At 42.7% G+C, this 15,635-nt stretch overlaps 1 protein-coding gene across 1 annotated transcript; it reads left to right on the top strand.

Annotated features, from left to right (window-relative positions):
• The first annotated feature begins 9,153 nt into the window (after positions 1-9,153).
• On the top strand, positions 9,154-11,264 carry LOC141054948 (uncharacterized). Its single transcript, XM_073551861.1, has 2 exons — positions 9,154-9,769; positions 9,875-11,264. Exons 1-2 carry the CDS (start codon positions 9,639-9,641, stop codon positions 11,175-11,177), a joined length of 1,434 nt encoding a protein of 477 aa, XP_073407962.1. The 5' UTR covers positions 9,154-9,638; the 3' UTR covers positions 11,178-11,264.
• The last annotated feature ends 4,371 nt before the right edge of the window (positions 11,265-15,635 follow it).

Genomic DNA, 15,635 nt, shown 5'->3' with positions numbered 1-15,635 from the left:
ACCTCAGTGCACCAATCTCCCTAGTGCAGCCATCTCCCTAGTGCAGCGGTCTCCTCAGTGCACCCATCTCTGTTGTGAGTTCATTTTTCCCTTCAACACTGAGGCCCGAGGAACTCCCTCTTCTGGTAAGGAAGGGTAGTGAGCCTGATTATCAGGCATCTGAGACTAATGATGACTGGCTGAGTGGAGTCTCTGACTGGATATAAGGCGGACAATACCCTTCTGCCCTGCGGGTGATTTCTCTGTGGACTTCTAGGACACCAGTCTGATTCCTGCTCTCCTAAAGCTAAGTTTTTTGCTTTGCCTGTTGCATTTGTGTTTTGTTTTTGTTTTCCTTGCTTTTCTGGATTCTGCCATTCCCTGCTGGGGTGAGCTGATTCCCCTTGTGCCTATAGCTCTGTCTTCAGTATATTCCTGAGTACTGACATAGCTTTTTGAAGCCTAGTGTCTTCAGGGCCTTTTTCACTGTCAGTCTGTTGGCTCTTATTTTCATAGGGTTTTTCACGGATTGCAGACAGCAGCCTTCCTGTCCTTTCCTATGTAGTTAGTTTGGGCCCCGTCTTTGCTCAGCCTATCTTTCTGTCTGTGTTAGTGTTTTCATCTTGCTTCACCGTCATTATTTGTGGAGGGCTGCCTATTGCTTTGGGGTCTGCTCTGGGGCAGTTTAGATTTCCCCTTTCTTTCTTTAGGCCTATTTATTTCTCCGGCTGTGATCGAGGGGTCTAGGGCATCGTAGGAACCCCCCACAGCTACTGCTAGTTGTGTTGATAAGTTCAGGGGTCTGCAATCCGATAGCTGCCAACTTCTCTGGTTTTCTGGACTTAGCTAGCATTTCTGTTTTTGCCTCCTACGGTGACTCAATCATAACAGAATCACCCACTGTACCGCAGATCCTAGGGTACTCAATAGCAGGAAAGAATTGTAAAAAAAAAAAAAAAAAAGTGTGTATATTTTTTCCTCTATATTTCTGAGGCCGTAGGGGGAATTTTTTTTTTTCTCTCTCAATGGAGATAAAGCAATTGTCTGATCGTGTGGAGCAGCTCGCTGCGGAAGTGCGGGGAATTTCCGCCTTCCTTGCTCATTCACATGCTGCTGAACCAAAGATTCCTACACCTGATGTATTTTTTGGGGATCGATCTAAATTTTTGAATTTCAAAAATAATTGTAAACTATTTTTTGCCTTGAAGCCCAACTCGTCAGGGAGCTCCGCGCAGCAGGTTAAAATTGTCATCTCTTTGCTGCGTGGCGATCCCCAGGATTGGGCGTTTTCTTTGAAACCAGATGATTCTATTCTGACTAATGTGAACGCATTCTTTCAAGCCTTGGGGTTGTTGTATGACGAACCTAATGCCATTGATCAGGCTGAAAAGACCCTGCTGGCATTGAACCAGGGTCGAGATTCTGCAGAATTGTACTGTCAAAAATTCCGAAAGTGGGCGGTACTTACTACCTGGAATGATAATGCCTTGGCTGCTCTCTTTCGGAAGGGTTTGTCAGAAGCCATAAAAGATACTATGGTGGGATTTCCTGTTCCCTCTGGTCTGGACAATTCTATGTCATTAGCCATTCAGGTTGATTGGCGTTTGCGCAAACGCAAAACTGCACGAGAGGTGTTGCCAACTGTTGAACAAATGTCTGAACCTATGCAATGTGATAGAGTTTTGTCCAGAGAGCAGCGTCAGGAGTTCAGAAGGCGTAATAAGTTGTGTTTTTTCTGTGGAGATGCCTCGCATATTATTTCTGTCTGTCCTAAACGAGAGAAACGCCTTGCACACATGTTTTCTGTTGGTGGTGTTCAACCTAAGTTTCTTCTTGCTATTACTCTGATCTGCTCCCTGTCCACATTTTCCGCCAAGGCTTTTGTGGATTCGGGGGCAGCCCTAAATCTAATGGACTTGGATTTTGCTAAACGTTGTGGATTTCCGATGACACCTCTGCAGACGCCTATCCCTTTGAGGGGGATTAATGCTACTCCTTTGGCTAAAAATAAACCTCAGTTTTGGACCCAGGTGGTAATGCGGGTCGCCCCAGACCATCAAGAAAATTGCAGGTTTTTGGTGTTGCATAATCTGCATGATACCATTGTTCTGGGGTTTCCCTGGTTACAAATTCATAATCCAGTTTTGGATTGGAAATCTGTGTCTGTGGTGAGTTGGGGTTGTCGGTGTGCCTTTAATGAGGCTCCGGTGTTTTCCACCTCTCCTCAGTCGCATGATGTTCCTGATTATTTGGCAGACTTTTATGATGTATTTAGTGAGAATGAGTCTGCGTCTCTGCCTCCTCATAGGAGTTATGACTGTGCAATTGAGCTGAGCCCGGGGTGTAAATTTCCCAAGGGTCGGCTCTTCAATTTATCTGTACCCGAGCACGAGGCTATGCGATCCTATATTAAGGAGGCGTTGGAGAAGGGTCACATTAGACCATCCTCGTCACCCTTAGGTGCCGTTTTTTTTTGTAGCCAAAAAGGATGGATCATTAAGACCTTGTATTGATTATCGTGCCCTCAACAAAATTACTGTTAAATATCAGTATCCGTTACCCCTGATTTCGGATCTATTCTCCAGAGTTAAAGGTGCTTGCTGGTTTACCAAGCTTGACCTCAGGGGGGCATATAATCTTATTCGCATTAAGCATGGGGATGAATGGAAGACGGCGTTTAATACTCCGGAGGGACATTTTGAGTACCTGGTGATGCCTTTTGGGCTCACTAATGCCCCTTCTGTCTTCCAGTGTTTCATGAACGATATTTTCCGAGATTTTGTCGATAAATTTTTGATTATCTATCTGGATGATATTTTGATTTTCTCCAAGGATTGGGATTCTCATGTGGAACATATTCGGACTGTGTTCCGGATCTTGAGGGAGAATTCCCTGTATGTCAAAGGATCTAAATGCCTTTTTGGAGTACAGAGGATTTCTTTTTTGGGATTTATTTTGTCTCCGTCAACTATTGAAATGGACCCGGCCAAGGTACAGGACATTTACGATTGGGTTCAGCCCACTTCTTTGATGGCCCTCCAGAAGTTTTTGGGTTTTGCTAATTTTTATCAGAAATTTATAGCAAAATTTTCTAGTATTGCCAAGCCATTGACTGATTTGACTAAGAAGGGTGCTGATGTGTTAAATTGGTCTCCGGAGGCTGTTTCTTCCTTTCCGGAGCTGAAGCGAAGATTCACCTCCGCCCCGGTTTTGCGGCAGCCTGATGTCTCACTTCCATTCCAGGTAGAGGTGGATGCTTCTGAGATTGGTGCAGGAGCTGTTTTGTCCCAAAAGGATCCTGTAACATCTAAAATGAATCCCTGTGCTTTCTTTTCCCGAAAGTTCTCTCCATCTGAACGTAACTATGATGTAGGGAATCGGGAACTGTTGGCCATGAAATGGGCATTTGAGGAGTGGAGACATTGGTTGGAGGGAGCTAAGCATCAAGTCGTGGTCCTCACTGACCACAAGAATTTGATTTACCTAGAGTCGGCTAAGCTCTTGAACCCTAGACAGGCTAGGTGGGCCTTGTTTTTTACACGTTTTGATTTTGTGGTTTCTTTTCTTCCTGGAACTAAGAATGTCAAGGCTGACGCCCTCTCTAGTAGCTTCTTTGCTGATTCTCCTGTGGTGACCAAGCCTGCTACCATCTTAGGCGAAGGGGTGGTTCTTTCTGCCATCTCGCCCGATTTGAGACATGCTCTGGAGGAGTTCCAGGAGGACAAACCTGAGCGTTGTCCCAGTGGAAAGTTGTATGTTCCTGACCAGTGGAAGAAGAGAGTGATGTCTGAAGTTCATTGCTCTGCTTTGGCTGGTCATCCAGGTATTTTTGGTACTAGAGATCTTGTGAGTCGGTCCTTTTGGTGGCCCTCCTTGTCTCGTGATGTCAGGAATTTTGTGCAGTCCTGTGGGACGTGCTCCCGGTCTAAATCGTGTTCTCGCTCTAGTGGGTTGTTGATGCCTTTGCCTGTCCCCAAGAGGCCATGGACCCATATTTCAATGGATTTCATCTCTGATATGCCTGTCTCTCAAAGGATGACTGTTATTTGGGTGATTTGTGATAGGTTCTCTAAGATGGTTCATCTTGTACCACTCCCGAAGTTGCCGTCCTCTTCTGAGTTGATGCCCCTGTTTTTTCAGCAGGTGGTTCGCTTGCACGGGATTCCTGAGAACATTGTATCTGACAGAGGAGTTCAGTTTGTGTCTAGATTTTGGAGAACTTTCTGTTCCAAGCTGGGAATTCAGTTGTCCTTCTCCTCTGCGTTTCACCCTCAGACCAATGGGCAGACAGAGAGAACAAACCAGACCTTGGAGTCATATTTGAGATGTTTTATTTCCGCTGATCAGGATGATTGGGTTTCATTTTTGCCCTTGGCTGAATTTGCTTTAAATAATAGAGCTAGTTCTGCCACTTTGATGTCACCTTTTTTTTGTAACTTTGGGTTTCATCCTCGATTTTCTTCAGGGCAGGTGGAGCCCTCTGCCTGCCCAGGTGTTGACACTGTGGTGGAGAGAATGCACCAGATCTGGGACCAAGTGGTGGATAAGTTATCTCTCTCCCAGGAAAAGGCCCAGCGGTTTTCCAACCGACATAGGACCATTGGTCCCCAGTTTAGTTTTGGTGATATGGTGTGGTTATCATCAAAAAATATTGCTATGAAGGTGGCTTCTCCTAAGTTTAAGCCTAGATTTATTGGACCTTACAAGATTTTGGAGATTATTAATCCGGTCTCTTTTCGTTTGGCTCTTCCTGTCACATTTAAAATCCATAATGTGTTCCATAAGTCTTTGTTGAAGAGGTTTGTTGAACCTGTTGTTCCGGGGGTGGCACCTCCAGATCCTGTATTGGTTGAAGGTAACATGGAATATGAGGTAGAGAAAGTACTGGATTCCCGTCTGGCTAGACGGAGACTCCAGTATTTGGTTAAGTGGAAGGGTTATGGTCAGGAGGATAATTCCTGGGTCCCTGCCTCTGATATTCATGCCAAAAGATTGGTGCGTGCCTTTCATCGGGCTCAAACTGATCGCCCTGGTGGCGTGGTTGAGGGTTCGGTGACCCCTCCTCAAGGGGGAGGTACTGTTGTGAGTTCATTTTTCCCTTCAACACTGAGGCCGGAGGAACTCCCTCTTCTGGTAAGGAAGGGTAGTGAGCCTGATTATCAGGCATCTGAGACTAATGATGACTGGCTGAGTGGAGTCTCTGACTGGATATAAGGCAGACAATGCCCTTCTGCCCTGCGGGTGATTTCTCTGTGGACTTCTAGGACACCAGTCTGATTCCTGCTCTCCTAAAGCTAAGTGTTTTGCTTTGCCTGTTGCATTTGTGTTTTGTTTTGTTTTTGTTTTCCTCGCTTTTCTGGATTCTGCCATTCCCTGCTGGGGTGAGCTGATTCCCCTTGTGCCTATAGCTCTGTCTTCAGTATATTCCTGAGTACTGACATAGCTTTTTGAAGCCTAGCGTCTTCAGGGCCTTTTTCACTGTCAGTCTGTTGGCTCTTATTTTCATAGGGTTTTTCACGGATTGCAGACAGCAGCCTTCCTGTCCTTTCCAATGTAGTTAGTTTGGGCCCCGTCTTTGCTCAGCCTATCTTTCTGTCTGTGTTAGTGTTTTCATCTTGCTTCACCGTCATTATTTGTGGGGGGCTGCCTATTGCTTTGGGGTCTGCTCTGGGGCAGTTTAGATTTCCCCTTTCTTTCTTTAGGCCTATTTATTTCTCCGGCTGTGATCGATGGGTCTAGGGCATCGTAGGAACCCCCCACGGCTACTGCTAGTTGTGTTGATAAGTTCAGGGGTCTGCAATCCGATAGCTGCCAACTTCTCTGGTTTTCTGGACTTAGCTAGCATTTCTGTTTTTGCCTCCTACGGTGACTCAATCATAACACATCTCCCTAGCGCACCCGTTTCCCCAGTGCACCCATCTCCCCAGTGCAGCCATCTCCCTAGTGCACCCATCTCCCTAGTGCAGCCACCTCCTCAGTGCAACCATCTTCCTAGTGCAGCCATCTCCTCAGTGCACCCATCTCCCTAGTGCAGCCAACCCCTCAGTGCACCCATCTCCCTAGTGCACCCATTTCCCTAGTGCAGCCCTCCCCTCAGTCCACCCATCTCCTCAGTGCACCCATCTCCCTAGTGCAGCCCTCTCCTCAGTGCACCCATCTCCCTAGTGCAGCCATCTCCTCAGTGCACCCATCTCCCTAGTGCAATCATCTCCTCAGTGCAGCCATCTACTCAGTGCACCCATCTCCCTAGTGCACCCATCTCACTAGTGCACCCATCTCCTCAGTGTACCCATCTCCCTAGTGCAGCCATCTCCCTAGTGCAGCCATTTCCTCAGTGCACCTGTTTCCCCAGTGCACCAGTTTCCCAAGTGCAGCCATTTCCTCAGTGCAGCCATCTCCCTAGTGCAGCCATCTCCCTAGTGCAGCCATCTCCCTAGTGCAGCCATCACCATCACCTCAGTGCACCCATCACGACAGTGCACCCATTTCCCTAGTGCAGACGTCTCCTCAGTGCACCTGTTATAATAATTGTAATAAAGTCCTTTTATGTGCATGTGTATATGTATATATATATATGTATGTATCTATATATCTATATACATGTGTATATACACAGTATATACCGTACATGATTCTGCCATTATTATCCTTAGTCACTATGTTCAGCTGATGTAATACATGGGTGTTACCTTTGGGTGTTACTTTTTGTGAACGTTAGCTGGTTTTCCTTGTCTTGCGTGACTACTCTGGTAGCGCAGATAAGAATAGCTAACAGCTAAGCAAATTGTATGTGCCATTTCTGCAAACGCAATATGTTACAACACCCTTTCGGCTTTGCTATTTAAACTCTTAAGAATATGTATTGAGTTAGACAGAGGACGGCCCACACCTGGTGTGGCCGTCATTCTCTCTCCATGCCGGCATGTCCAATAAAGAAGCATCTTACTTATTCAGGTCTGGACGATTTCTAATTGGAAGACTGAAACTCCCTTGACATTTTGGTGCGTTGGCCGGGAATCCAACACCTTTCCCTCTCCGGTGAGTACTGTAAACCGTGCACGGGGGAGTCTGGAACTCCTTAAGTTAGTCCTCCGCCTTGACATTAGGCGTCACCAGGGTCATTAATCAGCTATCCCGGTCTGAGGGAAAGTGACGGATTTCGTATAGTCTAAGGATCTCTGGGAATCGTCTGTATCTGAATACAGGTAAGAACATTTAATAATTTTCATTATATTCGGTAACCTTGTTAATCCAGTATGAATGTTATTCTTGGAATTGAATGGGAACTGTGATTGTAGACTTTTCCAATTGGGGTTTGTGAGAGGCTCCTGTAAATTGGAAGTTTACATGCAATTGGAGTTATAAGAACTCCTGTAAATTGCTAAGCTCCATAGTGTATGTGGTTTGTTTGTTCTTGTAAAATATTCCGAAGAATAATAGTAATCTTTATTTTTTTATTTTTATTTTTGAATGGGATGAATGTTATTTTAGGAATTGAATAGGGAACTGGTAGACTTTTCCAATTGGGGTTAGTGTGAGGCTCCTGTATGTTGGAGGTTTACATGCAATTGGAGTTATAATAACTCCTGTAAGTTGCGAAGCTCCATAGATTTGGGGTTTGTTTGTTCTTTTAAGATATTCCTCTGAATAACAATAATCTTTATTTTTTATTTTTTGAATGGGTACAAAGCCAGTGTGAGGCTGGTTTCACATTAGCGCTTTTGTGCGCAGCGCATCGGGCGCACCAGTGCGCATGCGCACTGCGCACCTATATTTTACATGATGTGCGCATGGTCTTGCGCATATTTGCGCTTTCGTGCGCATGCGTTTTTTTGTCTTTTGCGCCAGGCGCGTCAGACGCAACATGTTGCATTTTTGGTTCCGCCCTGTCTCGTTAAAACAACGCATGCGCACGGAATGCGCACGGAATGCGCAAAAACACCACATTGGAGCCTATGGGAGCGCAATACTTGCGCATGGTCTTGCGTTTTTATGCGCATGCGTTTTTTACATAAACATGACTGAAATTTGGTCTAGACAGTAAAAAAACAAAATTGAACCAAGGTGATAAAATGGTGTGGGCACTGGGATTCCACAATACTTTAAGGATTGCTCACTAGTGGACACACAGCACAAGCTGCACCAATGTAAGTATGAAAAACCTAATGTCTGGCTGAAATTTCAATACATTTCTATGTACTTATGTCTCTTTTTTTTTTTATTGCAGCATGTCTTCATCTGGTGAAGAATATGTCCCCGGGACAGGGCAAGAGGCAGAAGAAGTGAGTACTATGCTTCCGTATGGATTTGAAAAAATAAACACATGTGATTAATTTTTTTGGTTTAATTTTCAGAGCTCATCCTCCATCACGCCACCACCACCGGAGGAACGGCAGGAGCAGCAAGGCCAAGTGCGGGCGGGTAGACGTGATGTAAGTACAGACGGACTGTTTGTTTTTTTTTTTTTACTTATTTTCTAGTCTGGTTTTTTTTTTTTTTTTTTTTTTTTTTGTATTTTTTAATTTTATTTTTTTTAAATTTTCATGGTTGTTTTTTTCGATGTTTGTTGTTTTTTTTCCATTTATTTCCATTTAAAACAAATAATTTTTTCATGGATTGTTTATCAATATCTAGGGCTCAAAGTGTGTATGTGTGTGTGTGTGTTTGTGTGTGTGTGTGTGTATGTTTGTTTGTTTGGGTATATGGGCACGGGACTATGGGATGGAGGATATATATGATGGGTATATGGGCATGGGATAGAGGATATGTATGATGGTATATGGGCACGGGACTATGGGATGGCGAACATGTATCATGTGTATATGGGCACAGGCATATGAGATGGCGAATATGTATGATGGGTATATGGGCACAGGACTATGGGATGGAGGATATGTATGATGGAATATGGGCACGGGACTATGGGATGGAGGATATATATGATGGGTATATGGGCATGGGATGGAGGATATGTATGATGGTATATGGGCACGGGACTATGGGATGGCGAATATGTATGATGGGTATATGAGCATGGGACTATGGGATGGAGGATGTGTGATGGGTATATGGGCACTGGACTATGGGATGGAGGATATGTATGATGGAATATGGGCACGGGACTATGGGATGGAGGATAATTTTAAATTTATATAACTAACCACAGTTAGTTACTATGCCCGGGCAGCGCCGGGCTCTTCAGCTAGTTATCGATATTTTTTTTTTTTTAAATCTTTCAAAGATTAATGTTTGTCTTTCTTTTCTAGGCTCCACAGCGGGAGGAGGACCTCGCCCTGGACAACGACGAGCTCATCCGTCTAGTCCAGGAGCGAGTCCCGTTGTGGGACACCCGTCACCAACTGCACTCGGACAACGTGGTGATCCGGCGGCTCTGGAACGAGGTGGCCGCATCGCTGATGGATGGCTGGGACAATGCCTCTCCCCGGGTCCGCAAGGATTTTCGTAAGTATTTAAATGCAGTGTGATGCAGCAGTGATCTTGGCCGGGATCACCCAACTGTGTGTGATGCTATTAACTCCATGGAGTTTCTATCATCACACACAGTTGGATGATCACAGCCTCCAGTGCATAGTCTTACTTTTTTTCTTTTTTTTTTTTTTTCCATCACAGTGAACAAAGTCAGAACCCGTTGGCGCTCGATGAAGGACCGCTTCAACAGGGATATCCGTCAGGAGAATAAGGTTCGCAGTGGTGCTGCGGCAAGGACCGGCACGAAGTACCGATACCATCGTGCCTTGGCATTTTTAAGACCGGTCCTTGCCTCCCGAACGTAAGTATTTTCTAGTTGTATTGTGTTTTATTCTGTGCTTTTCTATTCCACAGGAGTTGGCGATTGTTAATTTATGGTAGTAATTTCTTTCTTTTCTTTTCACAGCACCTGGAGCAGCACCCTGCAACCTGGTCCCGAAGCGGTCCTTCATCAAGCTGCCCCGGACCCCTCCCAGCCATCCATCAGCGAGGAAGCACCTTGCAGGTCTGCACCACAGTCATCTGGAGACCAGGAAGCTGGTCGCTCAGGTGTTCCCCTGTCCCAGGTCTCTGCCACTGGTTTTGCGGGCACTTCCCGCCAGCAGCGGCAGAGGACCTTGGACAGGCCTCTCATGCCCGAGTTCGTTGAATTGAGCTCGGTCTTTCAGAGTAGCCTCAAGGCACTCTCCGATAGACTTGAGAGTGGTTTCCTCCTTTTGGACCAACGCTACAAGTCTATCGAGGGTCGCCTTGAGCGCCTGGAAGTCGACCTCGCCAGACCAGCGCATCATTTTTATACCCAAATAGCTCGGGACACGGCGGAACACCTTACCCCTGACCTCCAGTTGACTGTCATGCAGGCCTGCAACAATGCTTTTATGCAGGCTATGCAGCAGAGTAGGATTATGCAGCAGTCAGTGGTGGCATTTCCACCGGTGCCACCACTGACTCGTTTTACAGCATTACCTACTTCTGCTGCATATCACTGCACAGCCACCACACTTCCAAGCCTCGCCGGACACCAATATACCGCCCCAAGTCCGAGTGCAGCTGGACACTTACCCGCCAACACCATGCCAAGCGCTGCTCCTGCCTGGCCCACCACTGCTGCCGCCACCACCACTGGATGGCCCGTCGTCACCACCCCTGCCTTGAGCGCCGCAACCACCACCACCAGCGGGAGGACCACCCCGGTATGGACCGCCACAGCCACCACGCCTGCATGGACCGCCACCACCACCACCACCACCTCGGAGCAGCATCAGCTGGGGGACCCGCATTCAATATTTACGGCCCCTGCCAGGACATCCACCACCTCCAGCATGCCACAGCTGGAACAAGATCCTGGCAGGCGGTCAACAAGTGCCAGGCGGTCCCCCAGCTCCAGCCAGTCCCCAGCCTCCAGGCGTTCCAGAGGCTCAAGGCAGTCCAGAGGCTCAAGGCGGTCCAGAGGCTCAAGGCGGTCCCCGGGGTCTAGCCAGTCCTCAGGCTCAAGCGAGGACAGCAGGAAGACGACGGGCCACCGTCCTAAAAAAACAAAGAGGAGGACTCTTACCCTCCCTCCTCCCTCACCTCCCACTTCACAACTTTCCTTGCCTCAGCTCCCTTCCCCCACTTCTTTGGTTCCTCCTTCCCCTAGAACCCCTTACTCCACCCAAAGCCGTTCCTCATCCCTCCACACCCCCCAGTTTCCAGCAACTAAAAAATAATTTAAATAAATGTTATATTTTTTTTTCAAAATAATGTTTGGTTATTGTGTCTTTCGCCGCCTGCACACACTGCGCCCTACACTATGGTTTGTTTTTCTTTACTTTATACCGGATGGTCAGCCATCCAACTCTGAAAGGGATACTATATTTCTTTTTTTTTTTTATATATATATATATATATATATATATATATATATATATATATATATATATATATAATAAAACAAAAATGAAATATAGTATCCCTTTCAGAGTTGGATGGCTGACCATCCGGTAGAAAGTAAAGAAAGGGAAACCACCAAAAAAAACAAAAAATTTATATATATATATATATAAAAATAAATATATAAATAAATATATATATATAAATATATAATATAATATATATATATATATATATATATATTTATATATAAATATATATATATATATATATATATTTATATATAATATATATATATATATATATATATATTTATATATATATATATATATATATATATATTTATATATATATTATAATATATATATATATATATATATAATATATATATATATATATATATATATATTATAATATATATATATATATATATTATAAAATATATATATATATATTTTATAATATAAAATAATTATATATATATTTTATAATATAAAATAATTATATATATATATTATAATATATATATATATATATATTATAATATATATATATATATATATTATAATATATATATATATATATATTATAATATATATATATATATATATATATAATATATATATATATATATATATATTATAATATATATATATATATATATATATAATAATATATATATATATATATATATATATATAATATATATATATATATATATAATAATATATATATATATATATATATAATAATATATATATATATATATATATATATAATAATATATATATATATATATATATAATAATATATATATATATATATATATATATATAATAATATATATATATATATATATATATATAATAATATATATATATATATATAATAATATATATATATATATATATATAATAATATATATATATATATATAATAATATATATAATAATATATATAATAATATATATATATATATATATATATATATATATTATAATATATATATATATATATTATAATATATATATATATATATATATTTTTTTTATGGTGGTTTCCCTTTCTTCAATTTAACCTGGGCAGATGAGTAGTGGAGTTTATTAAGACACAGTACACTGGGTACAGGTATAAAAAACCATGTATTTTATTTTTAACAAACAACAAAACTATTAAACCATTTGATCCTGCCATGCTACACGACCAACATCGGATAAAAAGTAGTCCGCAAATTGGTCCCTCATTTGGGCAACTTCGACTGAGGACCGAAGAGGGTGCTGAGTAAAATCTGGCAAAGGGTTGGCAGCAGGCTCATCCATGTCAAAGTTCGGCCGCTCCTTTGCCATAACAAAATTGTGGAGAACCACGCATGCCTTCACGACCTCATCAACTGTTTCCATTTTGAGATTGATGGCGGTGCTGAGAATTCGCCATCTGGCCACTAGAATGCCAAAGGCGCACTCTACAGTCCTGCGAGCCCTCGTAAGCCTGTAGTTGAAAATTTTCTTGCGGTGGTCCAAGTCACGGCTGGAGTACGGCTTCAGCAGGTTTGGGCACATCTGAAATGCCTCATCCCCAACCACTACAAATGGCAGTGGTGGAGTTTGGGTTTGGGGAAGAGGCCGTGCCAGTGGAAAATTGAAATGGTTGCCGTACAACCTCCAGCCCATATCAGAGTTCTTAAAAGTCTGTGAATCGTTGCCCCGTCCGAATGCCCCTATGTCCACCGCCACAAACCGGCAGTCTGCATCCGCAATGGCCATTAGGACTGTGGAAAAGTACTTCTTGTAGTTGTAGTACTCGGAGCCACTTCTTGCGGGTTTTGTGATGCGGATGTGCTTCCCGTCCACCGCTCCTAGGCAGTTCGGGAAATTGCAGACTGCCCAGAATTTCTCCGATATTTGAAGCCACTTTTCGGCAGTGGGCAATGGCAGAAACTCCGGACACAGAACATCCCACAGAGCCCTGCAGGTGTCGGCAACAATCCCAGATAAAGTTGAGATTCCCAGCCGGTACTGGAAATGCAGGGATGAAAGACTCTCTCCAGTTGCCAGGAACCTGCCAAACATAAAAAGAAAAAATAATTATATTTCTGTCTTGGGTATTACTAAAAACACTGAAAATAAAAAAGTACATGGCCTAACTATTTTGCATGTTTTTTTAATACAACATAGCAAAAAAACATTTTATAAAGGCTTGGGATTAGTACATGCCAGAAGAAAAACCATTATGCAAAAAAGCAATTTCACAAAAATAATGTTAAAAATCAATAGCCAAAAAAAACCTAATTTTTTGGACCAAAAAAAAAAAAAAATAAAAAGCCAAAAAAATTATGCAAACATAACAACATACATACCGTAAGGTGACAAGGAGCCTTTCTTCGGGAGGAATGGCACGCCGGAGCTGAGTGTCCCTTCTCCGGATGTTTCCTTCAACCATACCCAGCAAGTCAAGGAAGCTTTCCTGGGACATCCGTGTATAGTCAGCAAATTTCTCCGGGTTTTCCTGTAGCTCGCTGTACAGCGTGTGATATGCTCCACGGCTTGGCCGGAGTTCGATGATTGGATGTCTCCAAAACCTACGCCGCTGCCGTCTCTGCTGTCTCTCCCTCTCCCTTTCTTGCTGGCAACAAAAGACATACGCCTGAGACAGCGCAATGTCAAGATCCAGCTTGAAGCGGAAATTATCCAGACGCAAGTCCATCTTGACACCGGAAACAGCAGCAAAATCTGATGAATTCAGCAGTACAGGGTCTATAAAACATTCCAATGAAACACGCCCACTGGTGACCCATTGGTGGTCAAAGATTTTGCTATTGTGAAATGTCACACCTAAAAACGCATGCGCATAAAAAACGCAACCGCATGCAAAAACGCATGTAAAACGCAAGTAACACTGCGTTATTTTGACGCATCAGCGTGCGCATGAAGAAAAAAAAACGCACATTTGTTTTGCGTTTTTCTTTGCGTTTTTTATGCGCACGATGCGCTGCGCAAAAAAACGCTAATGTGAAACTAGCCTGAGAAGGCTACTGTGGAATTAAAAACTCCGTGTGCACGTTAAATTGATCTAGATGGGAGAATCGAGGGAGATTCTCGTTAGATTAACCCCTTAATGACAGCTAATATATCTTTTTACTGACCTGAGATTTAAGAGAATATCATCCCCACACAGGTGACGATCCAGCAGCTGTCGGCTGTCCACTATAGCTGACAACTTGCTGTGTCCTGCTATACCACTTTGCAATAATTCCTGAAAATCACCTGAAGGGTTAATAAACTACCTGACAGAAGTTTTCAATATGTCAGGGGGTGCTGTTATTAAAAAAAAAAAAAAAAAGGGCTATTAAGGGGTTAAGGAATCCGGTATAAGATGAATTTTTGCCGGTATTCTGTTTTGTCTTCTGAACTTTGTTGAATGTTGTTTTCTGTTAAATGTGCTGTTTTGTCTGTCTTTTAAAATTACATAGAACTAAAACGCCATAAATATATGTTTTATGTTACACATGAGACTCCTTGAATGTTATCTTGAGTGAATGTATGAGGATTGCAATATAAAATCCTGACTGTATTAGGGAGTCCAGTAGGCGTGGTCAACAGTCATGTGTGGACTGGAGACAAATCATAGGTTATTATAGTGGTATAAATCACCTAGGTACAGTCACCTGATCCCCATAGAAAATATTCTATGTTGTTTTGTTATGTTTTTCTTTTAATAACACAGAGTGACTGAACCCTCCTCGTTTCACTGAGGAGAGTCTGCGCCTGTGGTGCACTGAATACCTGATATTAAGAACGGGAACGTCTCTGTATATAAAGAGGCGGTGTCATTAGACTTTATCTCAGCACTTAAGGAATAGGAGTATGAGGGAACTTTAATAATCTCTTGTCTTATGTCTCTGTGTACCTGTGTCTGTCCAGTCCCTAACTGTGGAAGCTGTTGTACGTTGTCAAAAGTCCTTGTGAGTATATGTATCTGTCATATCAGTGACCATAGCCCTTGGGGACTTTCATGTTTTTTACACTGTGTTGTCACACTCGTCCTTACAGGCCTTCATTGGATGGAGATGGCAAGATATAGAGGTACAAGCTGGTAAATACCTAGGACATAGTGTAATCAGTGAGGATTATTTAGATCCTGGATATTAGTAGCAGTAATTGAATTGTTGCTATTGGTTTCTTATCTTCTTGTTGACTTATGAATTTCACTGATATTTGTCAGACTTCTTATCAGTGGGTAGAAATCCATTGTGCTCCAGGGTTTACATTGTGTATAGTCCTTATTTTGTTGTTTGT

The sequence above is a fragment of the Dendrobates tinctorius genome, unplaced genomic scaffold, assembly GCF_039654945.1.
Source record: "Dendrobates tinctorius isolate UK_male_01 unplaced genomic scaffold, ASM3965494v1 ptg000181l, whole genome shotgun sequence".
Lineage (NCBI taxonomy): Eukaryota > Metazoa > Chordata > Amphibia > Anura > Dendrobatidae > Dendrobates > Dendrobates tinctorius.
Note: the sequence above shows the minus strand (reverse complement) of the source record. Positions and strands in the feature narration are given on the sequence as shown.

Bases quoted from the DNA above. Each gene is read 5' to 3' on its own strand.
- LOC141054948 (XM_073551861.1), top strand. From the start codon at position 9,639: ATGAAGGACCGCTTCAACAGGGATATCCGTCAGGAGAATAAGGTTCGC. The intron at 9,770-9,874 runs GTAAGTATTTTC...TTCTTTTCACAG, and splicing joins CCGGTCCTTGCCTCCCGAAC to CACCTGGAGCAGCACCCTGC.